We start from the raw sequence: 19,934 nt of genomic DNA on the forward strand, positions 1-19,934 counted from the left end.
GGAGTAACTCGCATGCTAAGAGGAGTGTAACTCATGCCCATTTAGGAAATGTAGCTCATGTCATTAAGGAGGTACAATGCCTTTGTAACTTATGCTTTTAAGAGAGAGTGTAACATGTGGATTAAAGATTGCTTAAGAGGAATCCTTTATGACATGATTTTATTGAGTGTAAGAGAGTGTAAGAGTATCTTCTATGACGTGCTTTAGATAGTGTAAGAGCATTAATGAGAGTGCAAGAGGAATATGCCATGTCAATAATGAGTGTAAGAGAACATTATTGAGAGTCATGATTGAGTGACTTGAATTTATTTTTAATAATAATATAATAATATCATAATAATAATATTGATGATTAAGTCAAAATTGAACTATTATGATTAATTGATGATCAAAAGGGATTTTCCATCAACAATACTTGATTACCAATTGATGCAAGGTGATTTAATATCTTGAGACTTTCTATATTTTAGAAATTCTATTTTTAGACTTTCTATTTTTAGAAATTTTGTTTTTGAGCTTTCTATTTTTAGAAATTCATCCCTGAACTGCCAAATTTTCAACAAGGACTTAGCAGAGTATACCCCAATATGCATCCTACCCACAAGTTGGGCTTGTTGGGACTGCCACCCATCTGGCCAATGGGTGAGGAGACTTGAGATAGGGTGTGATCCTTACCATTTATGGTAAGTAGTATCTCGTTTAAGTGATGAGATGCAGGTGTTCTACCACTTGACTCTTGAGGGTTAAGGTGGGAAGGATCAATGGAAAATAGGATAGAGTGTGATCCTTACCTCTCATGGTAAGTTATATCTTGCCTATCGTCTTTAGATATAGGGTGGAAGTCGGAGCTCCCTTATGATAATTCTTCTTCTTTAGATTCGAGATTGTTCAGCAGATGAGCAAAGATGATATATGGTATGTGTTGGAATTTCTAAGTCTAACCTGTTAGAAATTCTTTCTGCACTATCTGGTTTATTTCACCTACTTGTTTAATTTCTTAACAAGTTATTTAACCATATAAATACTGAAAATAAACACAAATGCAGTCTCAACCATCTACAAATCATCAACTGAAAGAATAGACAAACACACAAGGGACATCGTTATTTTTGGACAATCGTCCCCGGAAAAACCCAACTTGGGAAAACCGGTGCAGCAGTTCTGAGGGTTTTATTATTAAGTAGCTTTCTTGAGTACAACTGGGTGCCAAACTGGCTCACCTGATAGAGAAATCAATCTGGCAGTAATACCTCTCTTCGGAAGCAGATATTCGGCAAGTCTGCTCCACGAAAAACTCTCCAACGCCTCTCTGAGGCTTTGCGTCAGCCCTCCTAGCTTCTGCATCGGCCTAGAACCCTCTACGTCAACCTTCTAATGGTCTGCACAGGCTCTCTGGCCCTCTGCGTGGCTCCTGCTAGCTCTGCGTAGCCTCCTTTGCCTCTGTGCTGGTCCTTCAGCACTATCTCTGCCTCTCTGCTATGCACTCACTGCTCCTCGCTGCAACTCAGATCACTTGTTTGATTTCTCTCAGCAAATCCTGCTCCAGGAAATCGAACTAACTAATCAATCTTGGTGTATCTCCAACTAACCCTCAAGCCTCCTCTTATACTTTTTCTATTGAGTCTTCAACAGTCGAGATTAAATCTCTAATCAACGGCTAAAATTAGATTTGGCTTGATCCATGTCATTTAGAACCTTCTCACCTAGTTTTATATTAATACCCATTAATATTTTTATTTTCCTAAGTTTAGACTTAGGAACCCATTAAAAATATTAATTATTTTAATATCTCTCTAACCGGGTGGAATTTCCCCAAACCATTTCTGGGTCTTAGAGATCTCATGTGCTTTAGCCTCTCTGCCAATTTTCATGGCTAGAGCACATCCGATGCTACCCCAAATCAACAGTATGATACAACGATGATGATGACTGAACATTTAAGATGTGTTTCATAATGCAGTCGGAAATTCCTCCCTAGCTGAGAGGGAGTGTTGAAATTTGACAGCTCAGGGAGAAATTCCCTCCTTTGGGAAGCCTTCCTCATCCAAAGAAGACCCTACTAGCCTTTGGAAGAATTTAATTTGCATAAGGAAAAATGATTATTTTAATATGGAACCACATTGTCACAAAACTTCAAGTCACCCTCAAGGAGAAATTGGGTCTCCTCAACCTCATATAAATACACTTCATGTCACTTCATTTCAGGACATCACAACACAAACATCTCTTCTCTTGATTGGTTTGTACTACATCTGAAATTGCATATTTGATCTCACAGTGCGAAGGGAAGGAAGATTATTTTGTTTGGTTCGTTGACTTTTTGTTGGGGTAGCATTGACCGTCCTTGACTACACTTTGACTTAGGTTCGTTTGGCTTGAATTTATCTCTATTTTGGAAGGCCAAATTGATTGGGAAAGGGACCAAAATTTTCTAGGCTACTTGACCAACTTTGACCACAGTCATTGACTGAGTTTGACCGCAAATCTATTGAAGGTTGACCATAGGTTTTATCTCTACTTTGACCAAGTTTTTGGAGGCTACTTTGACAAGGTTTGACTAAGGAAAGACGACAGAGTTCTTTGACTGTTTGACTGAGACTTTTGGAGGTTGATTTAACCATTGACTAGTAGGGCTTCCTTTGTTGCTCTTGACTTTGACCATAATTGAGAGATTTGACTTTCGATCAAATTTGACTTTTGGGCTCATCTTTGATTGGATATTCGATTGGTATTTTGGGATAGTCAAGGCTTTGACCTTTGACTCTTTGTTGATGAACTTGAACATTGTATCTCTCTGCTGAACATTTGTGATAATCTAATAGAAGAAGAATTTGGAAAGAGTTTTCCCCCTTGTGGGGTTTTTCCCTAGTCTTTGACCAAATCGTTGTGTCTTTATTGTTCTTAGTTGTCTTCTATTGTGCATTTGGTTTAGTGTTCTATCTATAATTGCTCACTGTTTTTGGAATTGGATAAAGTTATTGCTAACTGAAGAAGAATTGTAATAAGTGATTGTGTTAAGCATAAAACACAGGAAAATTAACATATATGATGTTAGTCTCTAATGAATGGTTGCTTTCACTTGAGTTTATGTTGGTCTTATAAGGTGGTCCACAGTAGCCCATGACTCGAGGGCACCCACTCTATAGGTACCCATGCCTTTCAGAGAGGTTGATGGCTTAGCAAATGCATCATTGCCCACTTACATTAGAGCTTTGGGCAATATGATGACTCGAGCAACTAATGCACATCCCAGAGTACCCCCAGGACCCAGGATGTTGATCTTCTTTGGCCTAGCACAAAGGATTCTTTATGATTGCACCACTAGACCTAGCATGTGCCTAGGTTGGCCTTAACACTACCTGATGGGCAGGCCATGATTCAGAGCCCAAATGAGGATGGTCTTCTATGAGATGCCTAGGGAGGGCTTGTTGCACCTGATGGATCCCTAATACTGGATAGGAAGAGCACTACGTTGACCATTGGACACCCATAGAGATGACGTGTGGACACCCCAACAGGATTTCGGACCTTTGGAGCTACTTTGAGGTTGGATTTGAGGACTACTCCTCAAATGATGGATGACCATGATGCTTGGAGACATCTTCAACCTTCTCTTCACCATCACTCAACATATGGAGCCCAAAAAGCGCATGATGTCAACATAATTGAGGGCGAGCGGATTTATTTTGGCATAATTTCAAGTTGAGCTAGTGGGTTGGCGTGTAACCCAAGATTTACTTGTGTTTACTCATTATCAAACTTGTTTTAGGGGCTTCTTAGCTAAAATTAGGTGAGATAGACATCATATAAATAAAAGGTCATCTCACATTTTATTTCATCATGACTTGTGGACTATTCTAGCCCTCTTCGAGATTTCTGCATAGCTCTTGTAGCATGCTACACTTGTGGAGATGTGATCTTTTGGATATTTTTGCTATTGGAGACTAGTCATTGTTGTGGAGATGTCACTTTGGGATAATGAAGGATTGTTCATTAATATCTTGTGGGTACTTTTATTGTTGAATATCTCTATTGCTTAGTGTATGCAATATATTTGCTTGGGTTTCCATCTTCCTTGTCTAAATGAATATCTTTTTATGAAATTTTGGTGAAATGTTGCATGCTTTAATTAAGAATCTTGAATATCCCATGAGAACCTCCTAGAGAGTTTTTTCTCTGGCCTTTATCCCCATATTAAGTGATAGTGAGGGTTTTGAAAGTGAAACCCTAGTGTTTCCCCCCTTATTCCTTTCCAGGGTTTGACATCTCCATGGTAAATTTTCGCTTAGACTCCATCACCCAAGTAGTAAGCACTGGTTTCCACATAGATGGTAAAAATTTACTAAAACTTCATTTTTTCCTCTTCTCTCTCAAGTTCATCCCTTCAATGCAAGTCGCTAGGCCGAGGGAATAGCGCTGAATTCAACCTAGGGTAAAGTCATTAGCTGGTTTTGAGGCTCTTCTTGCTGGTTGGACCTTATAACATCAAAATCTTCCCTTTTGCATGGTTGGAATAGCCTCCCTAGGGCTGAAGTCAAAAACCATAGGCAATTTTGACCTAGGAAAACCCTAGTCTAGCATTAAAGCTCCAACTTAGGGCTTTTTGAAGGATTGTGGCTCCTTGTTTATCAAACCTATCTTGCAAGCCTTTTTTCATCTTATATGAGTAAATGTACCACTTTTGTAGCATTATACTCAAACCCTATGCTATAAGTACCCTTGGTAGGTTCCTTGTAGGGCACACTATTCCTTATTTCATTAGATTGAGCCATGTTCATAGTCTGAGTGCCTTACCTAAGCCCATCAAACCTAACACCTTTGAGCTATTACCTTAAAATATATATTAGGTGACTTGTACTGGGAAGCCTCCCTTGTGCTGAAGCTCCACTAGAGAGCAGGGTGTGGAGTGTCAAGGTGACAGTGGCCTCTGCCTCATTGTTGTATCTTGGTCTAGTGCTTGTCTTGTGAGGCCTCTCACAAGACCTGCTAGATTTTGAGGCAACATTTCCACTTATAGTTTAGTCTAGAAATTTTATTTTAGATCTTATACTAGGCTAAACGATTAATATAGCTTGTTAAAAATTTCCCTTTTAAATTTTTGTTTTAAGATTTTGCATTCCTACATTTAACTTAGTTCAGAAGTTTTGATTTCCAACAAGCCTATTTCACCTAAGACCTCAATCTTAGCCCATAAACTAGATTATTTTCACACCCTTGTGTGCTGGAAATCCTAACTTTAAAATTCTGATTGCATATCAAATAGTTTAGATGTTTTCCACATTCAAAAATTTAGTTTCGGCATTGTATTTTTCCTAGAAATTCTCATTTTCACATCATATGCAAAATTTTGAACTTAACATTCTAGAAACTCAATCTAGTTTTTGTTTTAGTCTAACTTTTGTTTTTGGCAATTGAATTATTTTAGAAAATAAAATTTTCAGAAACATTTCAGATCTGAAAATTGCATCTTAGTGGCATTTTGTAGCCTCAAGTATTAGGGAGTTAATTCCCAAATTTCCATTTCAAAATTAGCATTAAGAAATTCTACATTTTGCATCATTTCTCATTGCTGCAATTTAATTCCAGAATTTGATTTTTAAAACATTCACTTCATGTATATATCATTTACTTACTCAAACCCATTTCAAATTTAGCATTAAGAAATTCCACATTTTGCATCATTTCTCATTGCTTCAATTTAATTCCAGAATTTGATTTTTGGAACATTCACTCCATATTTATATCAATTACTTACTCAAAATCATTAAATTTCACATATAAACCTGGAATAATCTTTCACTAAGACATCTCAAGATTCAGATTTGAAACAAGTCAAACAACCCAAATTCACAGATCACAACAAGACTTGAAACTTATTTTGGAACCATCCCTTGTAAATCAATTTGAGAAATACTTCAACAATATTCCAAACAAGTCATTTGGTCCAATCCAATGTTTTTGGAACTGCACCAGAACCAGTGGAACCAGCTGGTCCAACCATTTGGGCCCAAAACTGGTCCAGTTCAGGTTTCGGAACTGGCATAGGCCAGATCAATACCAAACCAACCTATTTCACGAAACCGGCTGGTTCAAGACCAGTTCCGTGCAGTCCATATCCATGTGGGTCAGCTTAAAAAATTTGCCATTTTTTTTGTTTTTTTCTCATTTGGTTGGCCCACTTCTAATTCTCCCCTAGACCAGCCTGATATTGAATATTCAAGACTATGGCCCCAGTATTGCTATGTAGTTCATGGTAATGTTAAACTCTTAAAGGATCATTTAAATTAAATTTTTAACATTACCATGAAATGACTCAGGATGTTTGAGAGTCATTCCAACCTCATTGGATTTCATATGGGGAAAGTAGAATTTTAGATTTCACTCAAAATCCAGCAAACTTAACAATTTTTCAGGATTTCAAGATTGTGGGGATTGCAAGTTGTCATGTACATACTACAAAGGTATAGAACTAGTATTTAATCAAGAGCACCAAGCCCTCTATGTAATTTGATGTTAGTGGCATTGGTTGTTGAACTCCTCTATCATGACTCTACTAAAAATGTACCCATCACTCAAACAAAATCTTGACTTGACATGCTACATTTTTCTATCTTATTTTAATGCTTAGAGGGTTATATTGATGACGAAGATCTTAATACAAACAATGATTTTGATGATATGTAGATATTTGTTGTAGCATGATTTTTTTTTATGCTAGAGGCCATCTAGAGCCTATTTGTTGATGTATTTTTAGTTCAAAGATGGATTGCACTTGATGTTATTTTGGTTATGTGCACCCTTACATACTATATAAATGAGAACTTTTGCTTATTTCTATATAAATGGTTTGGTGTCATGTCCCTTCTCAAATACATTAGTCACAGAGTGCAGCTATACATTTTTGGCACAATTTTGGCTTAGGAGGACCCCACACTTAGACTTAGGAACTATAGGGGAAATTCAACTTTATTTTGCAGCTAGTGGAATGTGGGGACCACCCACATGAGAAATTCGAACTTGGTCATTCGATGAGCTTGGAGGGAATCAAATGGGTGGATGGAGGGGCCCACATGAGGCTAAGGGGACCCAAGGTGATAAAAGGAGGATCAGCTCTCATTTTCGACCATCTTGAACATTTGCAAACAAACACACCTTTGTACGCTCTGCTGCTTAGCGAGTCTACTGGTTGTTTAGCCACGAATCTCTCACGCAGGAGATTCAACCTCTTCTTCAAGGGACCATCCATGCCCGCCTTAGGGAGGCTGTTCCACATGAGTTTCAGGGAGTTCAGCACAGTGACACACTTCAACCAACAGAGCAAAAAAGGGAACTATGATTTCCTAGGCAGCGAAAAACACGCAGGAGGAGTTAGAAGCCAGCAAGGAGGTTCATTGCTTGCTGGGAGTTCCGGGAGCTGAGGAGGCTGCTTGTTGAGGACATTTTCACTGGGATTTGCAGCCAGCTAGACCAGTGCATCAGTTGTACGAATTTCTGGGCAGAGGGATTGTGCAGAGGCCTGTAGCAGCAATTTCGTGGGGCTTGGGAGAGTAGTTAATCTTGGCCAAGAGCCATCCGGGGAGAAAGGAGTTGGATAGCACAGGTAAAACCAGCATTTCAGAAGTGTTTACAGAGGGATTTGCAGGTTGTTTCTTGCAAGTCGAATTTGGCAGCAGAAGCTAGGGAGAGGCTCCAAGGAGGCCGAAAATCCAAAGTCAAAACCAACGAAATTCCCTTCTGGGTTTTTCTGGGTTTTGTCCAAGGAGTCCGGGGCTGAATGATATAATTTTCTGGGCAGTTTTTGGGCACATTCCAGTGGGTCGAAGTTCAGCGGGGCAGCAATTTACTAGGGGAGCGCAATGTAGAGTGGTGCAGTAACTGGGCAACCTTCAGCTCAACTATTTTCCCACTTGGGGTTGGTATTTTTTGTTCATTGGGACAAGCCCAGGTGCACCATTCCATTTCGTATTGTATCTAGCCCTCTGATTTTTAATAATATGGCTCAGCATTTCCTGATTGGCAGCGTTTTCATGGATGTCTAATGTGTGCTTTTATTTTTATATGTTGCTGCACTATTATTTGCTTAATATCATTCACATTCCTACATAGGAACATTACATTTGGATTCATATGGATGCACATTAACGTATATGATTTTCTTTAAAATTTGAATATTCTGTGTGCTTTTGGTCAACCAATTTTTCAGTCTGGTTTTTTACCGGTTCCAATGCGGTTCCAACCAATTCCTAGTCCACAAGGTTTTTTGGTTCGATCATCGGTCCGGTTTCAATCGGTTACCAATCCACAAGGTTTTTCAGTTCCAACCAGTTCCCAGTCCACAAGGTTTTCCAGTTCCGATAACATTGGTCCAATCAAACATCATTAATTATCATCATACTTAATTAGTCTTAGGGATACCCTCCTTGAGTCATAAGAACAAACCTAACGAGTGAGGAAGTTCTACTCAATGTTGCAAACATCAGCATCGGGATAAAATCGGCAAGGGTGCGGAAAACAAAAATATCGTAAAAATCGGGAAAATATGGGTAAAAAATCGGAAAACATCAGCAAAACTAAGATACCATAAAAATATCTTTAAAAATCGGCAAACATCGGCTAGGCCAAAAAATTGTGATTTCGAAATAAAATCGGGATGTTATCGAGATGTTCGCAACACTGGTTCTACTATGGTGACAATGGGTAGCCTTCCATAGTTACACAAACTAACACCTTGCAGTTGGGACTTTCACACATTAAAAAAGGTAGATTTTGCTGTAACAGAGTGCAGATAGTGAAATACAATGAAAGTGTCTATTTTCAAAAGCAGTTGCAGTAGATGATAAATTTTGATAGATTTGCTAGAGTGTTAGTGACTTAATAGAAAAAATGAGTGGAACAGAAACAGAAATTTGAATATTTCAAAAAAGCTATTTGAATTAAAACATGATAAGGATCTGCCTTTCTTGTAACCCATATAAAATTATTAAAATCAGTTGGCATGTCAATGTAAACGAGATCACATTTAAAGGTTAGCCTCTCAAAAGAAGAATGTTTTGCTATGCAATTTCCCATAAGTAGACAGCCATTTTATTTCTGATTTTGCCTAGTTTATATCAACAATATGTTATTTAAATACTGTGACATTTCAGGGTTAAGTTTCATATGGTAAGTAGTACCACAACATTATCGATTTATCAGACTACCGTTCAAGCTTCCCAAATATAGGACTGACTCCAAGTCAAAGGGCCTACCATCCTTATAAGCTTAGTAACAACTTATAAAGGATGCATTCAAAGTAGTCTGTAGTCCTATATTTTTAGGGAATGCATGGTAGACTCATAGATTTGAAGAAAACAAACGAAATTCATTTCAAGTAGTAAACTTTCAACAGGGAATTTATCATGATGCCACTTCGCATTCTATATCAAAAGAATTGTATTGCTTCAAATAATAGGGGGAACCATTTTGTAGAAGTTGGTTTTTCTTTTAAATTGTGAACAAAGAAAGGAGAATTTGCAAGCCTAGAAGTACAACTATGCAGACTTGTGTAACATAGGTGGGGTTTCAGTAAAAAACTGTAATAGTTAGAGTGCTATGGCAGACAGTTTGAATTGCAATCTGTTCAAAATGGGATATAATCCATCAGACACAAAGCAGTTCTTAGTACACTTCCACAGACTATCAATATTAAGCATTAAACATAATGCACTGTTTTAACTGTACCAAGGATTTTTTTGATGTACATGGATGTGGCTGTGGCTGTGTCAGAGAGAAGAAAAAATATTAGAAAGACAGGAAACTTACAATAAAATCATTGAATGTCGTCTTCTTAATACTCTCAACTGCAACGCCCCTTAGGGTGTTGGAAAGTAATGGTATCTCTGTAGAAACACAATCAAACACTGAAACCTGTGGAAAATTCAGCTCAATCACAAATCGCTCATTTTTTCTTCCCAAATATGTTGTTCTTTCATTTTGATTCAATCCTTCCACTTTAGTAGCAGTTAAAGTTCCAGATTTTGTGTGGAAGAGCACCGTGTTGCACTTTATAATAGCAGAAAAGAGAAAATGTGCAGATGCTAATGTTGCATGGCCACAAAGGTCAACCTGCCATAAAACCAGATAGACTTCATGAGAACAAAATTGAGAAGAGTATATGGAAAGTATACTTGCATTACAGCAGACAATATATTTCTTGTCAATCTGCAAAACATCCTATATATTTGATTATACTGAACATTACCCCAATTTAGTGCCCAAATTTATGTTGTGAATATCTAGGCTAGTGGCATATGCAAGATGTGAACATCTAGTGGAAGAGTTCAATCTTCTACAAGAACGGGAGCTAGTTATAACATTGCTCATGGATGTCAGGAATTAACTTTAACAATGATCAATAAAGAACAAAAGAATAGCTGGACATCAATTATGCGGAACCTTATATAACATCGATCATAGTTTTAAAAGCCAGCCCAGTCTGAACCGCAACCAGTCAAACCGGCTGGTTGGATAGGGCTAGGTGTTAAACCGGCCACCAATGCAAACCAGTGCAAACCGGCCTGTCCCATCCTGAACCAGTCATGCTGTAAAAGCCTAACTCCTAAACCCTAAACAAAAAACTAACTCCCAAATCCTAGCAATGTTGGCAATCAATGGTAATGTTAAATTCTTAAATTAAAAGGACATAATTGTTTTAGGATGTTTGAGAGTGGTTCCAACCTTGTCAAACTTCATATGGAGAAACTATAATTTCATATCCCACTCAAAATTCAGTAGACTTAACAGTTTTCAGGATTTTAGGATTGGTAGGATTGCAACAATTTCATTGAATTCTATCATGTATAAAAGTATGGGATTGGCATTTAATAAAGAGCACCAAGCCCTTTATGTACCTTGATGTTGTGGTATTGATGTTGGTGGTATTGATTGTTGAACTCCTTTACCATGGCCTTAACAAAAATGTACCCTTCATTGAAACCAAAGTCATTGGTTAGGCATGTGAAACATTTTCTACCATATTATAAGGTTGAGAAATTCGAGGAATCTGAGGAACCTAAGCCAGATGATGTTTATGTAGCTCTTGTTGATGATATTGATGACTCATGAGTTATAAATCATAATATTTATCAACAATTTGAAGTAGGCCAGTGGACCAATAGCTTGTAGCATGGTTTCTGGAATCTAGAGGCTATTCAAAGACTCAATGATTATGTACTCTGTTGCTGATATGTATTGCACTCAGTGCCATTTTGATATATTCACCATTACATGGTATATATATGAGAAAACTTTGCATATTTTCTCCCTAATGGTTTGGAATCTTAAGAGTAATTTTTCAATGAAAATTAATTATTTTATGTCTATTTTTAAAAACCGGTCCATTGAATCCTATTTGATCCAAGTCGATCTGGTTCCAATTTGAAACTTGGTTTGATAGGCAGTAGGATATCATATAGTACTTGTAAGAGAGCTCAAGAAAGAGGATATTAGTAGGATTTTTCTCATATTCATGCCATACTTCATCGAATTCCCTCCTTCGCTCACTGCATAGGTTCAATAGGAGATTCATATCAAGGGAATCCTCAGTCAGTTACTTGCAATACTTCCTATATTCATTCACATTCTCTTGAAGTATTTGGAAGTTTTCTTGATTTAAGCCCTCATTACTCTCTTGGTCATCATAAGGAAGATCACGTACCATTTTTTCATCACTATAATGATCTCGGCTTTCTTCCAAGTGACCTACCAGGGCAACATTTGTTGAAGAATCTAGGGCACTTAGATATAGTAGGATTCTTCTTTACTTGATAACAATTTGTGAAGCATTTTTTCAATTTAACTTGTTAGATTGATCTTCTTCTCTTATTATTATTGTATGTGTGTTTACTTCATCAAACTGCTACCAAAACACAAGATATTGTCTCTGCCAGGGCAAAACCTCTCTCTCTTAGAGAGGTAAACCCTTTTGTAAATTTCTCTTATTGAAGCTTCTTATTGAACAATGCCAAACCCTAGACCCTTGACAAAAATATCCTCCAAGCACAATTCAAGTCCTTCCTTCTTCCAACACTTGTATCCTGGCACTTCGTCCTCCTTCTTCCAGCACTTCGTTCCCCGGCACTTCGTCCTCCTTCTTCCTTCGACAACTGGTGATAGACCTTCTTTATGTGAGCTCTAGAAGAGATACTTGGTGAGATCTTTCACCTATGAAGATACCTTCCTTCTCTTGTCCAACCGAGCTTCTTCTTGATGTGTAGTTGTAGCCTTGATATGACAACGCTGCAGCCCTAATTTCTCGCACGTGTGGGAGGTTTCCTTGTATATTTGACTCCTTTTACCTTCACTTGGGAGAGCCTCTTCTTTGCTCTAGTGGGAGGCCATATAGGCCTAAGTTTCTAGCCCAAACAATGAGAGATATGAGACTGTTATGTTGTTGTTGTTATGGCCGTAGAGAGACCTCATTTTCTCGCACATGTGACTGTGATTCACCCTTAGAATAACCCTCTAAACTTGTTAGCTTGATCTTCTTCTCTTATTTAGAATAACCCTCTAAATTTCTCTTATTGAAGCTTCTTATTGAACAATGCCAAACCCTAGACCCTTGACAAAAATATCCTCCAAGCACAAGTCAAGTCATTCCTTCTTCCGACACTTGTTTCCAGGCACTTCATCCTCCTCCTTCCAGCACTTCGTTCCTCGGCACTTTGTCCTCCTTCTTCCTTCGACAACTGGTGATAGACCTTCTTTATGTGAGCTCTAGAAGAGATACTTAGTGGGATCCTTCACCTATGAAGATACCTTCCTTCTCTTGTCCAACCGAGCTTCTTCTTGATGTGTGGTTGTAGCCTTGATATGACAGCACTGCAACCCTAATTTCTCGCACGTGTGGGAGGTTTCCTTATATATTTGACTCCTTTTACCTTCGCTTGGGAGAGCCTCTTCTTCGCTCTAGTGGGAGGCCTTATAGACCTAAGTTTCTAGCCCAAACAATGAGAGATATGAAACTGTTATGTTGCTGCTGTTATGCCGGAAAGAGAGACCTCCTTTTCTCGCACATGTGACTGTGATTTACCCTTAGAATAACCCTCTAAACTTCGGTTTTGTCTTCTCCTTCTTCGCTGCACTAGAGGCTCCTTTTACTTCAACTTTCTTCACCCTTTTTCGGTCTTCCTTTTCTCACTGATTTCAGAGGTATCATTGCTTGTTGTTGGAGGAGTGGACAACCTCTATATATAGAGGTTTGTCCCTCCTTTAGGCCAACTTGAGGCCGACTTGGTGACTTTAAGCTGACTTCATTTTTCTTCTTTGGATTAGCTTCTTTTGGTGATGTCATTGCATGGAGGACTTGTGACTTTGCTTGGAAGTTGGAGAGATATCTTTGACTCTTATACAAATGTATACATAGTGTAACATGCCCTTAAGGTTCTTCAACATTTTCTTTTGACTCTTTGAATTACCTATAGCACTTTGACATGTGCTAGACTTATTTCAATGAGCAAGAAACTCATTGATAAATATAACAAAAATAATATTTCTTTTCTTGTATAAATAGTAAAATACAAATATCAAAAGTACATTTATAAAGACCGAACATAGTTACACTTTCTTCAACACTCCCTCTTAACTAGGGAGGTACTCATAGATCATTACAAGGTGTTTGGCTATTTTTCAATCTTGAAGAATTCACACAAGAGAAACCGGATTGGCAATCCATCTGTTATAGCATCATAGTAACCAACATTGTTCATAGCAAGGCCTTGACTAACAACGCTATCTCTAATAAGATCAGAGCACAATTTTGGCGAGACCAATGACTTATAGACACCTTAGTCATTGTCTCTCAAGGTACATACCCACCCGGGTGTTCACTGAGTATGACCTTCTAGGACTATTCTTGTCTTGGGTTCCCAGCCCTCAAAGAACATCGGTCCTCTTGCCTACTCTTGTCTTGGATTCCCTACACATCCTCAAGGAGTATCGGATGCCAGATGATTACCCAATCCTTCCATTCTTTCTTCCCAGGTGAAGACAAGAATGTTGTGTCTATCTCTTCCTCTTAATTGAGGAAGGCATGCCCAAGTTTCCTCTGTCAAGGAACTTGCTCAAGCTCCTTTGTAATTGGGAACTTGTTAGAAATCCCTCTTAGCTAGGGACTTGTCCATTCGTCAACAACTTCTTCTTCGTGGGTCCTTCAGTTGCTTGATTTTTTATGTCATGAAGTCTTTGTTTGAACTTCTTCTTGGTAAGGCACCGGCCATCGATCACTTTCCTTCCTGACTTTGTCATATCATTGCTCCCCTTGTGGAAAGTGGCCTTCTTGATATATGTCAAGGTCTTTCATCATCTGGCTACTCCTTTGTCATCTGACTATGCCTCAAAATATTTATCACATAGATGCTTAGTTGTACTTGCTTGTTCCCATACTTCGCTTTAGTAGCCCTTCATGACTTCATCCTAATATTGCTTCAACATCGAATAGTGCTTTTGCTGGATGGCTTCTTCATCATGACATCTTTGTAGATTTGAATCAGTTATATGTACCTTAATATCTCCAAGGCCTTCATAGGTGTCAAGGGTCTCTTGATCTTTTTCTTCCTTTGTCAAAGTTGTCATGCCTTCTTTCGGGAGATGTCTTTAATGGATCTTGTCAGATAGTGATTCTTTGTGACCATGGTGTTCTTCACATGCTTGATCTCTTTCTTTATTTGCTTCTTTTTGAATTGATTAGTCAACCACCTTATACTCCTTATAGGAGCACTTCTTCATGTTGACCTTCATTGCATTGTAGTACATGCCTTCGAGCATGTCATTGGTGAAAGAGATACTTTTATACTTGATCATGCTTTAGAACTATTCCCATGACCCAATAATATATATGATGACATGACTTAAACTTTGATGCATACATACCTCATCTTGATTCTGCTTTGATCATCTTGGCTTCATTTGATGGTTCTTCTTGATTGGTGTAGCCTTTCTTGCTTGCATATCATTCTTTCTTGAATCCCATGAATGGGACTCCCAATGAAACATCTGCTCTTATTTATGAACCTTCTTTTGAAGATTCTATCAAAGGATCTTGAAGACCCTTATCCTACAAATGTTTCTTCCTTTTGATGATAGAGGCCTTCTATGATTTTAATCATGATCAATTATTCTTTAATTGTGGATGAGGTCCTATAATAGTAATGCTCCTTCTACATGAATATCTTGAGCTATATCTACACCATGCTCCTATATTCTAGAAGATGCTACTTAACCATGCATTCTATCCTATCTCTATATGCTCCTATGCTACTCAAAACTTTGAAAGAAGAATTAAGTAAATAGGTTGACTTAGTCATAGTAGAGATCTCGAGGATCTTCGTTCTTCTGTTTCTTGTCTTCTTTCACTTCTTGAGTTATGTGAGCTTCTTCTCTTTTTCTCTTGTTGTTGTTGTCCTTCTTAAGTTTGGGACAATCCCTTTTGTAGTGTCCATATTCTTGACATCCAAAGCATTGGACTTTGGACATATCTCTATTGCTTGTTCTTCATGGACCAAATTTGCCAAATTTTCCCTTTCTCTTGGCCATGGTAGCAAATGCTTGCTCCTTTGATCCCACATCATCCTTGGCTTTGAGTCTAGTTTCCTCTATCTTGCATAGAGACCATAGTTCACTTAGTGGGGTAGCTTCCTTCTTGGCATATATGCTTGATGTGAAGTTGCCCCAATCCTCAAGTAGAGCATTGAGTACTACAATTGTCATTTCTCTGTCAGACATGACTTCTCCTAGTTCTTGAAGTTGATCTCTCATCTCAGAGATCTTCATGAAGTAGGGAGTTATTCCTTCCTTTGATATCTTCATCTTGTACAAATCATTTTGTAGAGATATCACTTCTCCAGTTGTGCTTACCGAGAATAGCTCAATTAGTTTATCATAGATTTCTTTTGATGTTTCAAATTTGGAGACATAAGGAATGAGAGAGTCTTTGATAGATTCTATTAGAATCCTTTGAGCTCTTGTCTCATCCTTATTGTACTTGGCTAAGGCTTGAGTTTGTTCCTTAGCAGGGATAGTGGTATTCCCTTTGATGAGGTCTAGAAGTTCATTCTCTTTGAGAAGTAAATCAGTCCTCTTCTTCCATGCAAGGAAGTTAGTGGTCCCAACCAATTTGTTGCTTTCCTTGCAAAAAGACATTGATGTATGTTCAAGAGGGGACATATATACTTGATAGAGTTTGAGATGTAGTGGACTTGCTTTCTTCTTGAAGACTTGATGGCTTGCCTTCTTGGATCTTGATGCTCTTCAAATTGCTTTCTTCAAATAGACTTGCTTGATGATGAGATTTGCTTGGAGAGTGATGACTTGTCTTGTAGTTCTTCTTCCCTTGAAGATGGTGTAGCTTGATGTAGGTCCCTTTTTGACTTGATCTTCTTGAAGGTGCCTTTATATGAAAGGCTTATCTTTAGTAGTCATCCTTGATGAATAGTAGATGGTAGACCTTCTTGTCCTTGATGTGTTTGAGACTTCTTGGCTTGATGCTTTTGTTGAAGTTTCTAAGTCTACTAGTTAGAAACCCTCCATGCACTTTATCTGATTTATTCCTACCTACTTGTTCCATTACATAACAAGTTATTTACAATGTAAATACTGAAAATAAACACTAGTGCATGCTCAACATATTACAGATCAACAACTGAAGGAAACAGAAACAATCACACCAAATGACACCGTTATTTTTGGACCAATGTCCCCGGAAAAACCCAATGTGGGAAAACCGGTGCAGCTATCTGAGGATTTTCTTATTAAGCAATTTCATAGTACAATCTGGGTGCCAAATCCGGCTTACCCATCAGAGAATTTCCTTGGCAGTAATACCTCTCAGTTTGAGACAAATGTCTCGGCTAAAACCGCAGATAAACCTTCCAGCAGCTCCTTAGCTCCAATCTACCCCAGAAACCCTAGTGTCTGCCTTTCTGAACTGCGTCAGCCTCTCTCTGCCCAGCACTGGCCCTACATCACCCTGAATGGGTCTGCGTCAGCCTCAGGAAGCCCTAGGTCAGCCTTCTAGCCCTCTGCATCACCAACGTTGGCCTCTTTGAAGCATTGCGCAGCTCACCCTGCATGAGCCCTGGCTACTACTACATCACTCTCTCTGGCTCCTGCGTTGATCTCCCGGCACTATCTCTGCCTCTCTGTCTCTCAGTACTCACTGCCCCTCAGCTGCAACTCCGATCACTTGTTCTATCTCTCTTAGCAAACCCCGCTCTATAGAATAGAATGACTGATCATCTGGTGTGTTCTCCAAGTGACCCTTAAGCTTCCTCTTATACTTTTCATGTTGACATATCAACGGCCGAGATTAAGTCCCTAATCAACGGCTAAGATTAGATTTGGCTTGATCCATGTCTTTTGGACCATTCTAACAAAGTTTTATATTAATCCACATTAATATTTTAATTTCCCTAAGTTTAGACTTAGGGACTCCATTAAAAGTATTAATTATTTTAATATCTCATAAACTGTTTAGAATCTGCCAAACCCTTTTTGGGTATTGGAGATCTCATGTGCCCCAACCTCTACACCAAATTTCGTGGCTAGAGCACATCTGATGCTACACCAAATCAACACTCCCTCTTAGCGAGGACTGTGCTCTTGCAATACTCCTCACTGAGTATCACTCTGATCATCCAACATCAGTCCCTATGTTGATGCTAAGCCTGTTGCCCAACATCCTCTGCACTGTTGCATCTGTACTGCAGCGCCCTCTACATCCCTGTTGTTGCTGGTCCTTTCTCTCAACACTGCATCTGCACTGCAACTCCTCTCATCATGCTGCATCGTGCCGCCCACTGCTGCACTGCAACTCAATTACTGAGAAGTAAGTAACTGATATCCCAACTCTGACCTCTACGTTGGGCTAGAGACCCTCCTGATGCTAAAGCTCCCTCTGCCGTTGACAAGTGCTCCCTCTCTGACCTCTGCGTTGCTGCAACAATTCCTTGCATCTCACACCGTTGCACACCTCTCTGTGCCATCCTGCACTGGTGCAACACTCACGTGCCTCTCACACTGCTATAGCCTGCTAGCCTCGCACTGTCTCGGAACTCCTGCACTGTAGCTCTCTCTACCGCTTCATCTGCATCCATCTCTACCCACATTAGCCAGTCCTACTACTCCTCTTTGGGGCTCTCGTAGCAAGGTCTAATCCAAGAAGCTGGGTACCTCGAGGATCCTGCCCCTAATCGCCTGTAGTCCGCCTGACTATAGCTCGATGTCTCCCCACTTCCGCTCAAGTGATGCGTGTGCAGTCATGGCACAATCATCGTTTGTCTCCACTTCCTTCTCTGCCCTTGCTAGTGTTGCCTTAGTCTCAGAAGACTCTCCCTTACTCTTCTTCCTTGGACACTGGGTCACATAATGACCTAGCTCCCCACAGTGGAAGCACTTGATCTTGGAGAGATCCTTCCTCTTCCGCTTTTCTTGCTTTCCCTCAGATGCTAGGGCAACATCTTCCTCCTCCTGCTTGACTTTGATCCCCTCACTGCTGCTTCCTGCCTTTGACTATAGTCTAATCTCTTCTTGGTGAAGAGCCACCCACATCTCATCCCAACGTGGAAGTGTCCCTCTGCCCACTATAGTCTGGACAAATACCTCCCAATCTTTTGAGACATCTTTCAGAGCTGTCCTCACCATCAATTCCTGATCCGACATGGCTTCCATAGCAGTCAACTGAGCTCAGATCTCATTCAGTCCTCCGAGGAAGGTGTCAATCGGTTCTCCCTTCTTCATCTGATACAACCTCAGCTGATTTTCCAGTAACATTCTTCTCTGCACAGAAGTATGCTGGTACAATTTCTTTAGGGCCTCCCACATCTCATATGCCGTTTCCTTCTTGGCAATGTGTGGTACTACATGGTCCTTGACCCCATCAAGGATGATGCTCTTGGCCCTCGCCATTGCCTCCTCGTACTTGTTGTTATCATTTGGGTCGAGAGGTGTAGGATTGATCTAAAGATTCCTCTTGTCGAGAGATGTAGGATTGATCTAAAGATCATCCGGTTCCGACAAGTATTTATGGAGATATGAATAAATTAGTATTTACTTGACAAATTGTCAAGGTCGACCAACAGTTAAATGTGTGGCGCACATGCCTAGTGAATCATATAAATACAAGAGAGGTTGATCCATTTTCTCATCATCTCATCTCACTCATTCTTCTCTCTCTCTCCTTAGCTTTGGGTTATACAAGGAGCAGCTCACACGTGGGAAGAAGGAGGATGCATTAGGGCAAGAAGGACGCTGAAAGGAGGATGCAGAAGGTCTCTTTGACCTGCGTTGACCAAGCGTTGACTCATCAAGGGTGCGATTTTGGTGTGGCTGCCTCTCCTAGGCAGGTCGCAGATTTTGGCACAAAAATCGAGGCTATCCGTCCACAGGGTTGTCCAACGTTGACTGCCCTAGTTTTGGGCAACAAGTTGACTTTAGTCAATAGCAGTTTGACTGTCTTTTTGGGGTTGTTCAAGGGTTGTTTCTTCAGGCTATTCAAGGGATAGTTGACCGGAAATTGACCAAGCATATTGGAGGTCAATTTCAACTCGTTTGACCAAGTTTGACTTCGTTGATCTAGGGTTTGCTGCTGCTAATATAAAATTACAGAATTCTGATTTTGTACAATTTCTCTCTGCTGAACTATTGAAGATAAAAGAAGATTTGATCAAAGGGTTTCCCCGTATTGGGGTTTGTCCTTGGCTAGCCGCCACATCTTGTGTCTCTTGTCTTGGCTTGTTTTATGTTGATCGTTTAGTGTTCTATCTGCACTTTACTTAATGTATATGTGATTGCTAATCTGTGGCTAATAAGAAGAAAAGAAGTAAACTGCTCTAAGCATAGAACATACCATAATTTAACATGGTATCAGAGTTGAGGTGAAGACAAAGCCCAAGCAAGAGCAA

General features: G+C 39.4%; 1 protein-coding gene across 5 annotated transcripts in view; it reads right to left on the reverse strand.

Moving 5' to 3' along the window:
- Positions 1–19,934, reverse strand: part of LOC149181219 (uncharacterized) — a 201,430-nt gene that overhangs the window by 99,061 nt on the left and 82,435 nt on the right. For all 5 annotated transcript variants that reach the window (XR_016257001.1, XM_089416501.1, XM_089416502.1 and 2 more), the window contains exon 3: positions 9,802–10,104. Coding sequence is in view for 4 of the 5 variants with exons in the window: in XM_089416501.1 (XP_089272627.1) it covers positions 9,802–10,104 (303 nt within the window). In the remaining variant the exon portion in view is untranslated. The remainder of the gene's footprint in view (positions 1–9,801; positions 10,105–19,934) is intronic.

This window comes from Pinus tabuliformis, chromosome 3_2 (assembly GCF_031772625.1).
Source record: "Pinus tabuliformis cultivar Carrire ecotype Pingquan chromosome 3_2, CPIR1, whole genome shotgun sequence".
In the NCBI taxonomy this organism is placed as follows: Eukaryota; Viridiplantae; Streptophyta; class Pinopsida; order Pinales; family Pinaceae; genus Pinus; species Pinus tabuliformis.